The sequence below is a fragment of the Heterodontus francisci genome, chromosome 9 (assembly GCF_036365525.1).
Source record: "Heterodontus francisci isolate sHetFra1 chromosome 9, sHetFra1.hap1, whole genome shotgun sequence".
Classification (NCBI taxonomy): domain Eukaryota; kingdom Metazoa; phylum Chordata; class Chondrichthyes; order Heterodontiformes; family Heterodontidae; genus Heterodontus; species Heterodontus francisci.
This window is the reverse complement of record NC_090379.1, coordinates 31565298-31577716: the sequence shown is the minus strand read 5'-3', so window position 1 is coordinate 31577716 and position 12419 is coordinate 31565298. Positions and strand designations below refer to the sequence as shown.

Below are 12419 nucleotides of genomic sequence, written 5' to 3'. Positions count from 1 at the left end.
ATTGGAGGCCAACCATCTTAGCCCCAGGACATTGCTACAGAGGTTCCACAAGTCAGTCTTCTAGCCTCAACCATTTCCACTCTTCAACAATGACCCTCCCTCCACCACAAGGGTCTGACGATCGCACAGTGTTCAGTACCATTTGCAACTCCTTAGATAATGAAGCAGTCCGTGCCAGCATGCAGCAATAACCATCACCAACAAGAGAGAATCTTACCATCACTATCAATGGCATTACCATCGTCGAATCCCCCACCATCAACATTCTCAGAGTCACCACTGAGCAGCCACATAAATACTGTGGCCACAAAAGCAGTTCAGAGGCTGGATACCTTGTGGCGAGTGACTCACCTCCTGACTCCCCAAAGCCTTTTCAACACCTACAAGGCACAAGTCAGGAGTGTGATGGAATACTTTCCACTTGCCTGGATGAGTGCAGCTCCAACAACACTCAAGAGACATAACACCATCCTAGACGAAGCAGTTCGATTGATGACATCCCATCTGCCAGCTTAAACATTCACCACCTCCACATCCGGCACAACATATAGTGTGTACCATCTACAAGATGCACTGCAACAACTCACCAAGGCTTCTTCGATAGCACCTTACAAACTTATGACTGTACCAACTAGAAAGACAAGGGAAATGGGGAAGGGACAACCAAGTTCCCCTCCAAGTTGTACACCATCCGCTTTGGAAATATATTGCTGTTCCTTCTTCATTGCTGGATCAAAATCCTGTAACTTGCTACCTAACAGCACTGTGGGTGTACCTACATCATGCAGCCTGCAGCAATTCAAGAAGGCAGCTCACCACCACCTTCTCAAGAGCAATTAGGGATGGGCAATAAATGCTAGCTTCTCCAGCAATGCTCACATACCGTGAATTATTTTTGAAAAATGTACTGGTGAACTGAAGACATGGTCAAGAAAGATTTGAAAGATTTTCACTGCCCCAAAGAGCACTCAGGCGATCAAAGTGTGAGGTCCAGCAAGAAACAGAGTTTCAACAGAACTCTGATGAAAGATTATTGACCTAAAACATTTATTCTGTTTCTCTCTCCACAGATGCTGCCAGTCCTGATGAGTATTTCCAGCATTTTCTGTTTTTATTTCAGATTTCCAGCATCTGCAGTATTTTGCTCTTGTAGAGGTTCAGCCATTGTTTGATAAACACTGAAATGAGGTTATGCCCAAAATCTGGATAGGTTTAAATGAGGACCAGAAGTCACCAGTGTTGTGAAGAAAGGCAGGGACAGATCCTTGTGTTAATGGGAAAAGGTTCAGAGACTGAACCATCACATACAATGGTTAAGAGGAAATAAAGTAGCCATGAACATAGTTTTGATGGGAAGCTGCAAGATGGTGACTTGTTTAGAAGCGTGCTGTCAAATGCTTTGAAGGTGTCCAATAAATGATTCAAGAACAGAGTCACAGAAGTGTTATGTCACTAAGGACAATAATTGGCAGTGGGTCACTTTTGTAATCAATGACCTTTGAAAAATGTGGCACAGTAATACAGCATGATGGAGTCATCGGGTGACTTTGGTTATCCGCACAATGGTTTTGGAATTTACTTATGATATAGATCATCATTTGTAAGCATGACAAAATTCAAAAGATGGTGCTATAGCCAACAGAGTGACAAGAATATAGACCTTTGGTTAATCATTATAGTGTGCTGAGGTGTATGTTTGCAACACAAAAATTGGTAGCTGATCCTAAATCAAATTAGGTTTCTTTGATATGTCACAAAGCCAAGCCAATACTGAATAATCTTGCATCTGATTTCATCATAATTCCAAAGCAAGTACAAAACTATAATGTAGTTAAATCACTTCCTTTTACAACTGCAATACCCATTACTTAAAGCACAGAAATGGTCCAACTTGTTTTGACTTAATCACTCATGGTCTAGTCAATCAAGAGATAAGCTTTAGTTGAAATTTTGGTTATTCAGAAAGCAAAGGGTCAAAACAGATAACAATAAGTTGCCTTGTATATTCCACTAATTTTCACTGAATATTTGGTGAATGAAGATTCAACAAGTTATTTACTTAAAATATTCATTCCTTTCCGCTTGAAAATACAAGTGTAATTTTTCACTCAAGATTCCTAGTAAATTATACCAACTTATAATTTTTGCCAAACTGATACATAATCAGACAAAGGAACAAAAAATTGGGACATCTAATTTAGTACAAAGGTGAGGAAGACTCAGAGTTAAAGTGGTCTTCCCATGAAGACAATGTGCACATTTCTCTGTTTATTCAAAGTCAAAATTAAAATCTTATTCGGTCACCAAAAAGCATTATGTTTCTCCAAGCATGAATGGCCACCATATTGAAAATTCCAACTTTAGGGACAAAGTATATTCAGTGAGACATTTCAACATGAAATGAGCTCGTGCATTTCCACAAAATCCTACAAAAAAAGTCAAATGAGAGATTTCAACAGAGAAAAAGGGCAAAAGCAGCCAGTGCTCCTTTACCACATCAAAATAGAAACCGGAGTGAAGCTACTTCCACTCACAACTTTATCACACCAATGATAATTTTGCAACACACTTAAATTCAAAACCAGTTTTATTAATTTTATATAGTGAGTGAGAAGATTGATGATCTTTTTATTGTTTACTCCACCTAAATACTACAATTTTAATAAATCCTCAATGGATAGAATATTCATATAAAATCTCTATAGGCAAATCTTACACAGTTGCTCCACATATAACAGAGCCATGTGTGCTATGTGAAGCTAAATTTACATTTGACGTTGGGGTTTATATATAAAAATGAAGCTGAAGATATATATATAAAAGTTTTCCATCAAAAATTATTCTACACGTACCAGGATATACTTTTTGTCATAGTTTCTCTCATTCCAAATCTAGAACAGAAATACAAATAAATTTCATTTTTATCTATGAATATTATGCAAACTTAAAATAATAAAACTGTTCTTAAACAATAATGCCAAGCCTATTAACAGAAGAAACAACAATTTTGCCACCAATTGTTAAGAATTGTAGACAGATCTAAAAGAGTCATTGATTATGTTCAATGGGTCACATCCTGTAAACCAAAATAAAAATGTTAAATTATTTTCCTTCCAAAATTAAAGGAAGAAGCTTTGTTGTACACGCAGTTTAATATGAATGTAGTATGATGTCCAATGATAGCATTCTTCCACGAAGAACTGTCTTTAAAAAAAAATTTTTTACTGAATACTGTTCATTGCAGGCAGTGGTACTTCAACAGCAAGGACAGTCTATAAAAAAAAACAGGCAATATGGCTGCCTCATAACTTTGCCTGATAGAGTGAAGTTCTGAATAACAAAGTACATAAAATCACAGAAGTTATAGCATAGACGGCAGCTATTTGACTCCAGGATCCTACGTCAAATCTATCTCTTTAACCAGGTATATCTTCGGCTCTTTCTCAGTATCCTCTTATATTCCTCCTTTTCAAACACATCCAAATATTGCCATTTGGTCCTCTAAGGGGGTTCCACAGGGACAGTAAAACACTGACAACAGTCCTTAAGTCACAGGTTTCGGAGTGCCATCTCAGGGTCCAAGTTTGTTTCATTACCAACCCTCTAATCCATTGATTTGCAGATGACTTCTGGTTCCCTTCCCTCTTATTCCCCCTCCAAAAATAAGCCTCTATTGATTGTTAAATATGGCAAATACTGAGTGTGGGAAGAAAGAGCAAGAGAAAAAAAACACAGAATTTTTGGAATGCTGTCCTGTGCTGGACCAAACTGAACATATACCAATATGGAAAGAATGGACAGGAAAAGGCCAGCTGCTTCATCAACCCTTCTCCATAACCATGATGTCTTAAGAACCATGCTTCCCTCTCTCCCCCATCCTCTACTCCCATCACCCCCAGTCACTAGCACCCATGTAATAGTAAAGAACAGATAAGAAATCCAGGGCAATTAATGGACAAAAAAACAAATCTGGAAAATTCCTCGCCCCTCTTATGTAATCAAAACTAGTCCAGGAGACCACATGGACCACGATTTGTATTACTTAGTATTCCATCACCTTTTGTACTTCTGCCCCCATCAGGAACTGGTCCAGCTGTCTTTTGAAGGTTTCCACACTACTCCATGAGCCATAGGTAAACTATCCTTTGGGAAAAGAATCTACTGACATCTAATTGAGTTCTGCCCTTAATAGTAAGATATATGCATGATCCTTGGTGCTCCCTAACCTATCTAATTAAAATCATCTGTCAAGGTGAACAGTCCAGACCCTTCCTTATTTTAAATGCCTCTATCAAATCTCTCTATCCATCTCTAAAGTAAATACACCCAGCTTTTTGAGCCTATCTTGGTAATTAAAGTATTTTAAGCCAGATATCATTCTTTTGGCCTTCTCTGAACTTTTTCAAATCCTCAGTATCAGCCACCATGAAATTGACCAAAACCAAATACAGTATTCTTTGTGGTTTGGTAATTCCAAAGAAATTTTAATATTGAACTGCCCTGTCAATTCAATCTAATACTCTATATGCTTTGGCATCGTTTCAGGGAAATTGTCGTGGATCATAAGAGAATAACTCTAGAGTATCCAGGACGCATACAGAAAAGGCAATAATGCTGCATGGTAAAATGGATGTTAGTTTTATTACTCAGTAGGATAGCATTTTGTGATTACTAACTTGATTTGCAATTTACTTTCTCTATAAATGGGCAAAGTGCAAACACTGGCTGCCTTTGATCTCACTTATAATGCACATTTATGGTCAAAAGCACGTCATATCATCATAAGTTCCAGAATGCAAATTTTTCTTCCACTGTTCCATGCATTGAATAAAGAGATGAAAGAAGCATTGCGAAAAATACTAATGAGCTGCAAACATGTAATCTGACATTTGCTTGCTTTTTTAAGATCTGGAAGTACACATTCATTAAACAATCGGGTATCAGATTGTGTGCCACATAATGACATAGGCTATTTAGAAAAATCACTACATCAGTTATACATAAGGATCATTACTGATTTCCATTACATTCTTGAATTTTTCTTAAGGTTTGTAGAACAATAAAAAAAACAATTAGCTACAGATTCTGGAATTGAAAACATCAAATTGTTCCTGGTCTTCGCACTAAAAATCCTCAAGATGCATGTGCAGCATATTAGTGACACTATCACACACTGCATGTCATACAAGCAATGAACCTGCATCCTGGGACCCGACTTTTGGTATGACTTCTTTCAAGGGAATTGGGTCAGAAGAATTCATGAAGACCTAAGGTGAGTTCAGTATGTGGGCTTTAAAAGACATACCTTCCAATGTTTGTATCATATCGTAGCTTGACATTGCAAGTTACAGGATGCATCATATATAGTCTGGATAATTAAAACTGCTTTCACACAAATAGATTACTTATATTTCAGGTCTTCCCTGCATTAATTTGTTTTCCCCTTCACTTCCATGAAGATTACTAGTTGGAAGAGTAGATCTCCACATTGTTCTATGCTCCTTTATCTTTCATTTTTCAGTGACACAATATACAATTTTTCAATTTTCAGATATTAATTTTTTTTCCTGGTATCAATTTTTCTCTGTTTATTCAGTAGAAAAAGTAGCCTAATCAGTTGACACTGAGGAACAAATAATAGGCAACAGCTGAACAAAACATTTGAAGTTCATAGAATTGTACAACACAGAAGACAGCTTTTCGTGCTGGTTCTTTGAAAGAGCTGTCCAATTTAGTTCCATATGCCAGTGTTTTCCCTATAACTCTGAAAATCATCTCTCTTCAATTGCATTTCGAAAAGTTTCCACGGAATCTGATTCGTCACCCTTTCAAGTAGTGCGTCCAGATTATAACAAAGTTCTGTGTGGGTGGGGGGGGGGGGGGGGACTCCTCATCTCTCTTCTAGCTGCTTTGCCAATTATTTTAAATCTATGACCTCTGGTTACTGACTCACTTGTCAGAGGAAACAGTTTCTCCTTTCTTGCTCCAACAAAACCCATCTGAATTTTGAATACCTCTATTAGGTCTCCCCCTAACCGTCTCTGCTGCAAGGAGAACAGTCCTAGTTTCTCCAATCGCTCCAAATAATTGAAGTCCCTCATCCCTGGTGTCATTCTGATAAACCTCCTCTGTACCCCAACATCTTTCCTAAGATGTGGTGTCCAGAATTGTATACAATACTCCAACTGAGGCTTAACCAGTAAAGGTTTAGCATGACTGTGTGGAACCTGAGGTGAGCCACCCTCGGATAAGGGTGTGGGTTTGCCTGGGTCAGTATGTTTCTCACACTAACTGTTCCTTAGGAATGTGTCATGCCTGGGTGATGAGATAAGAAGAGTGTTGTTGAAGCATAATGTCTCTTTCTGTTATTGCGCTGTACCAGCTGCAAGGCCAATGGTGAGATAGATATGTAAACGAAGGATTGAAAATTACTGTATCTTATTCATTTAGAGCAAAAACTGAATTGTAATATTATTGGTGCTTTCGAATGCAAATTAAGGATTGAACTATTGTTGTAAGATTATTGGTTGCAGAATAATATAATTGCCATTGTTTTAGTGAAATTCTTCAGAACATCGCACTGAGTCTCAATGTGAGCTCTACTGTGTTTGTTCTCCTTGTGCACAAGTTAATAAAAGTCGGTTGCGAGTACTCCCCATGCCAAGTCTGATTATTCCACAACAACCTCTTTGATTTTGCATTCAATACCCTTATTTAGAAAGCCAAGATATTAATTTCCTTATCAACGTGCCCTGCCACCTTCAAGGATTTGTGAATATGTAACTGCAGGTACCTCTGTTCTTGCACCCTCTCAAAATAGTACCATTTAGATTATACTAACTCTCCACGTTGTTTCTCCTAAGGTGCGTCACTTCACACTTATACGCATTAAATTGCATCTATGTGACTGTCCATTTCACCAGCCTACGTCCTCCTGAAGTCTGCTACTAGCCTCTCACTATTTACTACATTGCTAAGAAAAGAAAGACTTGCATTTATATAGCACCTTTCATGACCAGTGGTCATCCCAAAGCACTTTACAGCCAGTTAAGTACTTTTGAAGTGTAGTCACTTTGTAATGTAGGAAATGCGGCATCCAACTTGTGCAAAGCAAGCTCCCACAGACACCAATGTGATAATGACCAGATAATCTGTTTTTGTGATGTTGATGGAGGGTTAAATATTGGCCAGGATACCAAGGATACTCCACTGCTCTTCTTCAAAATAGTGCCATGGGATCTTTTACATCCACCTGAGAGCGCACATGGGGCTGTGGTTGAATGTCTCATCCAAAGGACTGCACCTCCAACCGTAAAGTAATCCCTCAGCACTGACCTGGAGTTGTATCATCTGCAAACTTCAAAACTGTACTCCTTATGCCCAAGTCCAGATCATTTATATGTAAAAAGTATCTACACTTGAAGGATTCCACTGCATACTTCTCTTTGGTCAGAAAGACATCTGTTCACTACTACTCCATTTCCTTAGCCAATTATTGCACCCAATTTACCACTGACCCTTAAATATCATCTGCTTCTACTTTCTAAATAAACCCGTTATGTGGTACCTTATCAAATACCTTTTGAAAGTCCATATATACACAGCCATCTGCTGCACTACCTTCATCAACTATCAAATAACCTGTTACTTCATCAGTGCCAACAGCTTTTGAATGAAATGTGAAGTCTAAATTCCACTATCCGATAATGGAGGCCTATAAACTGTGTAAATAACTGAGATGGCCATTGAGCTTAATTGCGTCTTTTAAAGTCCCTTTCATTTTCATGATGTGCCAAATAAAAATTGATCTTCAGTAAAAAAAAAATTAAATTTATCCTATATTTTTTGGTGTCCAATACCCTCCCTTCCACTATATTCTGCAGAACCTGAAAAACACCCCAAAAGACAGATTTTTAGATTGGCAATAAAAACTAGGTTTAATGATCTTTAATTATATCTTGTATCCCTCTGGCTGGTTTATATTTCAAAGTGGTTCACTGAAATATTGAATTAGATGTCATTATTCTAACAGCTGTAACATCTATAACAGATTAAGATTTCTATAACATTCATTAACACAAGTCAAAAAAGACATCAAATAAGTTTTATTAAGTATTTGTACTAACCCCAACATAATCAATATCAAGATTATGATACAATTTAGCACCATGAATCCACGAAGCAACATAATAGGCCGTTCTGTCTGGACAGGTATAAGGCCAGTTGTCTCCACAACCAATCCAACCAGGAAAGGCCCAAGGTAGCCCTAACAAGAAAAATAAACACTCACTAAAAATGAAGTTTACAATTAAAGCAATATTAAAACAGTCTTTCAAGTTCATTTTTGTTGAAGTTAGGTTTTAGGATTTCTCCTGTATTTGCTGATATGTTGGGATAAACTTCTGAGGCTCCAGCAGGCATTTGATACCTTACCCAAGTGACTGTTCTTCATGTTTGAGGCTATTTGGCAATGGGCTATGCTTTACCCTGTGCTTAGCATACATTCCCAATTTTCAGCAAATATCACGGAATAGCCATTGGTAATAGAATTCAATTTAATCATCTTCCTCATCCCCAGCCAGGAGTCCTGAGGTCAAGTGCAAAGCCCATAGTAACCACTATAATAAAAAATGTGCTGGAAAAACTCAGCAGTTCTGACAGCATCTGGCAATCACCTAAGTGCTGTGCATATCACAAAAAAATTATCAATTTGTTTTTACATTGCCTGATTTTTTTTGAAAGGGTGGGGAAGGAAGGGGAAGGTGCACTTTATACTGAAAGTACTCTGGCTTTACTTACCTCCTTTAAGTAAGTATACTCATAATGCAAAAATCTATATATAGCACTGCATATTTTTTGTTGTATGTTTATTCAATAATCACATCATTTTTTTCTCTTTCAGTTCCAAGTTCTCAGCTCACTGACCAGTTTTCTTTTATCCCTTTGGATAATGAATGCCCTTTACATTTTTGGAAACACATTTTCCCATTTCCCTGAATAGAAAAGAAATGGACAGTCCAATTCATTTTGAAGGCTGATCATAGGGATAAAGCATTCAAAATCAGGCTTTTTTGAGAACTTAGCATTTCTGTAACCAAAGTGTTAATTTCTATCTGGAAGACTTTGTTACTAATATGAAAAGAGAAATTGGAACGGTGATATACTGTCATTTAAGTCAACTAATTTAGAAACATTCGATAAAAGAAGATTTTATCTTCTTAAATTGCTTCATCTAAACTTCAACTACAGAATTTTTAATAAGATGCCAAATTTTCAGTTTAGCCTCACTCTAATCTTTGGGTTAGATGGTTTAACGCTTCAAGTCCCACATTTTGTGTACATAATCTAGGCTGTCACTCCAGTACAGCACAAAGGAAGTGGTGCATTGTTGGAGGTGAGGTGCTTCAGATGAGATATTAAATCAAAATCCTGTCTGCATGTTCAGTTGCATGTTAAAAATTCCACAACTCTATTTAAAAAGGAACAAAGAGTTCTATGTAACCGAGCCAACATTCCTCTTTCAAACAATATCAGCAAAAAAAATCAGTTTAATCAGCCATTAATCTGGCTGCAATTCATGTCATATTGCTAGCATGCAATAGTATACCCATCAATTGACTCCAATTGCATGAAGTGCTTTGAGATGTTTTGTTGACATAATATGCCACTGCATAAATGTACATATTTTCCTCATTTTTAAGTTGCATTTTTTGATGTTTACTATCTTTAGTAAATTTTAGAAGTTATTTTTTAAACTTTTGTCACAATTTGTATCTACCATTAACTCCATGTACAGAATATCACATGGATGTAATATTGTAACCACCTCTGATAGACCAATACCATTCAAAGATACTCGATTCAAAATCTTTGCAAGTAACCACTTAATCGCTACTTTCTTTTAATACTGCATTTGCACCATGAGATGTCACAGGAAAGGTTCACAGGCCATATAACTTATACAACTATTCATTACTAATAAGTCAGTAATAAAAAGCAAGCTACAATGGGACTCAACGTTAGATGATTATTACAATGGAGCAGTAAGTTACAAATACTTAACGTGTACAGAACAAGGAAAAGTGTGAACTATAGTCTTTGCTTGCCATTCATATCATACATGGCTGTAAATGAAGGTTACTGTCATACACGTGTCAGGCAGAAAACTAGATTCCTTTCTAGTGATTAATCAAAAATTCTAAAGTCTAAAGGCACCACCTGATTTAGCACGAATCCATACGGATGGGACGGTCCCAGGATCAATTCTCAGTTATGTGGAGTTCGTTGTTCTCAAACAGAACAGTTGGAACATTATCATTGGCCTTGGTGTTGCTGAGTTAGGAACAGGGGAAACAAAAAGTACAATGCCAGAACTGGCGTCCTACAGTCTAAGCATTAGGCAGTGGACGTTAGGCAGTGCAGGAATGGGCTTAGCCATAATAAAAAGCCTTACAATTCCCATTTTGTCCAGGCACTGAGAGTCTGCTGGCCTTCATGACCTACACATAAAGACAGAATTTGAATAAATACATTTCAGAACAAAAGGATTGAGCAGTTGGGAAGTAGAGCTGTTAAATATATACCTATTAATGTAATATTAGGATTCCTTTTCTTAGCTTCTTTCATCAGCCACCACTCATATCCTCTGAAGTAATTTTTATCATTTTCATAGTGCATATGCGAAGGTTCTGTCCCATCTATGAAGAAAGAAAATACCCCTAGTGAACAATTCAATGCTAAATTATAAATTCATGCAAATATCTGCTGCATATTAAGATAGGTTAGTTGTATTGATTACGAAGATGTCTTAGGCAAATGACACTATAAAAGTGGCAGATTGAAAATAACAGCCTCTAACACTACCTTCAGTGAAAGATAGACACCACGATAGTGATAGAGTGATCATGGCTTCCCAATTGAATAAACTTATTAAAAGTGCTCACTATTCAAAGATCATCCAGGAATGCAAAGATAATCCTTAACTTTTTTTCTCCACTATTAACCATAGTTTTAAATCACGTCACCCCGCCTTCTCCACTTTTACCTCTAACAAGACGTGTGAGCAGCTAATAGACTTTCTTGTCACAAAGATCAAGACCATCCTATCAGCCGCTTCTGTCACTCGCATGGCGGCTCATTTAAATAGCCAGGGAGGCCCACCCGCCCCGCAATCATGTGGAGGGGGCGGGCTGTCCGTTGTCAGCAATGGCGTCAACTGCCTGTGCACAGGTGCTGTTGCCATTTTTATACGGCAGCCAGCCGGCAAATTTGAATTTTTAAAGTGAACCCCTCAAAAATGTAATAAAATTTTAACGCCCTTTCCAACCCCACCCCAATAAAAATTACAGGAGGTTTTTGCCCTACTCACCCCCGCAAAACAACTACCTTTGAATTCTGATGTTCACCCACCCCCCCACCCCAGACTGCACAAAGTTGAAAGTTCACCTCTTCCCACCATCACCTACACTGATGATGCTTATTTGACCCCATAACCCCCCTACCACAGCAAAAATCTTAGCTCCTCCCCCGTGTCATGCCCGTTTTCTCCCGGTGGGGAATTGAAGGCACGGGAGTGTTGCCCGCCGTGCCAAAGATTGTGGCGGGTCTGGAAGATTCAAGACAAGTTGATTTACATTTATTCATCTCATTCATTTAAATATTTAAATCAAGGTACTGTCGCCCAGCGGCCGGGGCGGTGGTTACAGGAACGTGCCGCCATGGAGCCTCGCTGCCATCGGGAGGATTGCGTTGGACACTCCTGGCGTCAGCCTCCATGGCGGGCCTCTGCCACAACCATCGTCCGCCCCCCCACCCCCACGGAGCCCGATGTCGTGGGCTTGGTAAAATCTAGCCCTATATCTTTCTCTTCTCCTGCAATGCTCTCTCCAGCCTCATTTTGTCCAGGAGATCTACCTCCTGTTCCTTCGATCCAATTCCAACCAAAATGTTCACCACTCAACTTTCCCTCCTGGATCCCATGTTAGCTGATATCATTCATGGTTCCCTCTCCTCAGGTACTGTCCACCCACCTTCAAATCTTCAGTTATCACAACTCTTCTCAAAAAAGCCTACTCTTGATCCCTCTGTCCCTACCACTACCGACCCATCTGAGATGGTTGGTCCCATCCCCAACCTCCCTTTCCTTCCCAAAGTCCTTGTATGTGTTGCCACTTCCCAACTCTGTGCCCATCATTCCCACAATTCCATGTTTGAATCTCTTCAATCTGGTTTCCGGTCCTGCCACAGTACTGAAACAGAAATTACATGCCTTGTGACTGTGACCTTGATAAACTATCCCTCCTCATTCTCGACCTGTCTGTCTGTAGCCTTCGACACAGATGACCACACCATCCTCCTCCAACACTTCTTCTCAGTCATCTAACTGGGTGGAAATGCCCCAGCTTGGTTCCATTCTTATC

General features: G+C 38.7%; 1 protein-coding gene across 5 annotated transcripts in view; it reads right to left on the bottom strand.

Annotated features, from left to right (window-relative positions):
- galcb (galactosylceramidase b) overlaps positions 1-12419 on the bottom strand; it is a 70201-nt gene that overhangs the window by 45067 nt on the left and 12715 nt on the right. For 4 of the 5 annotated variants that reach the window (XM_068038723.1, XM_068038722.1, XM_068038727.1 and 1 more), the window contains exons 4-6: positions 10584-10697; positions 8127-8266; positions 2853-2891 (exon numbers count right to left, since the gene is read on the bottom strand). In XM_068038723.1, the coding sequence (XP_067894824.1) occupies positions 2853-2891; positions 8127-8266; positions 10584-10697 (293 nt within the window). The remainder of the gene's footprint in view (positions 1-2852; positions 2892-8126; positions 8267-10583; positions 10698-12419) is intronic. The other variant, XM_068038725.1, reaches the window with a different exon arrangement.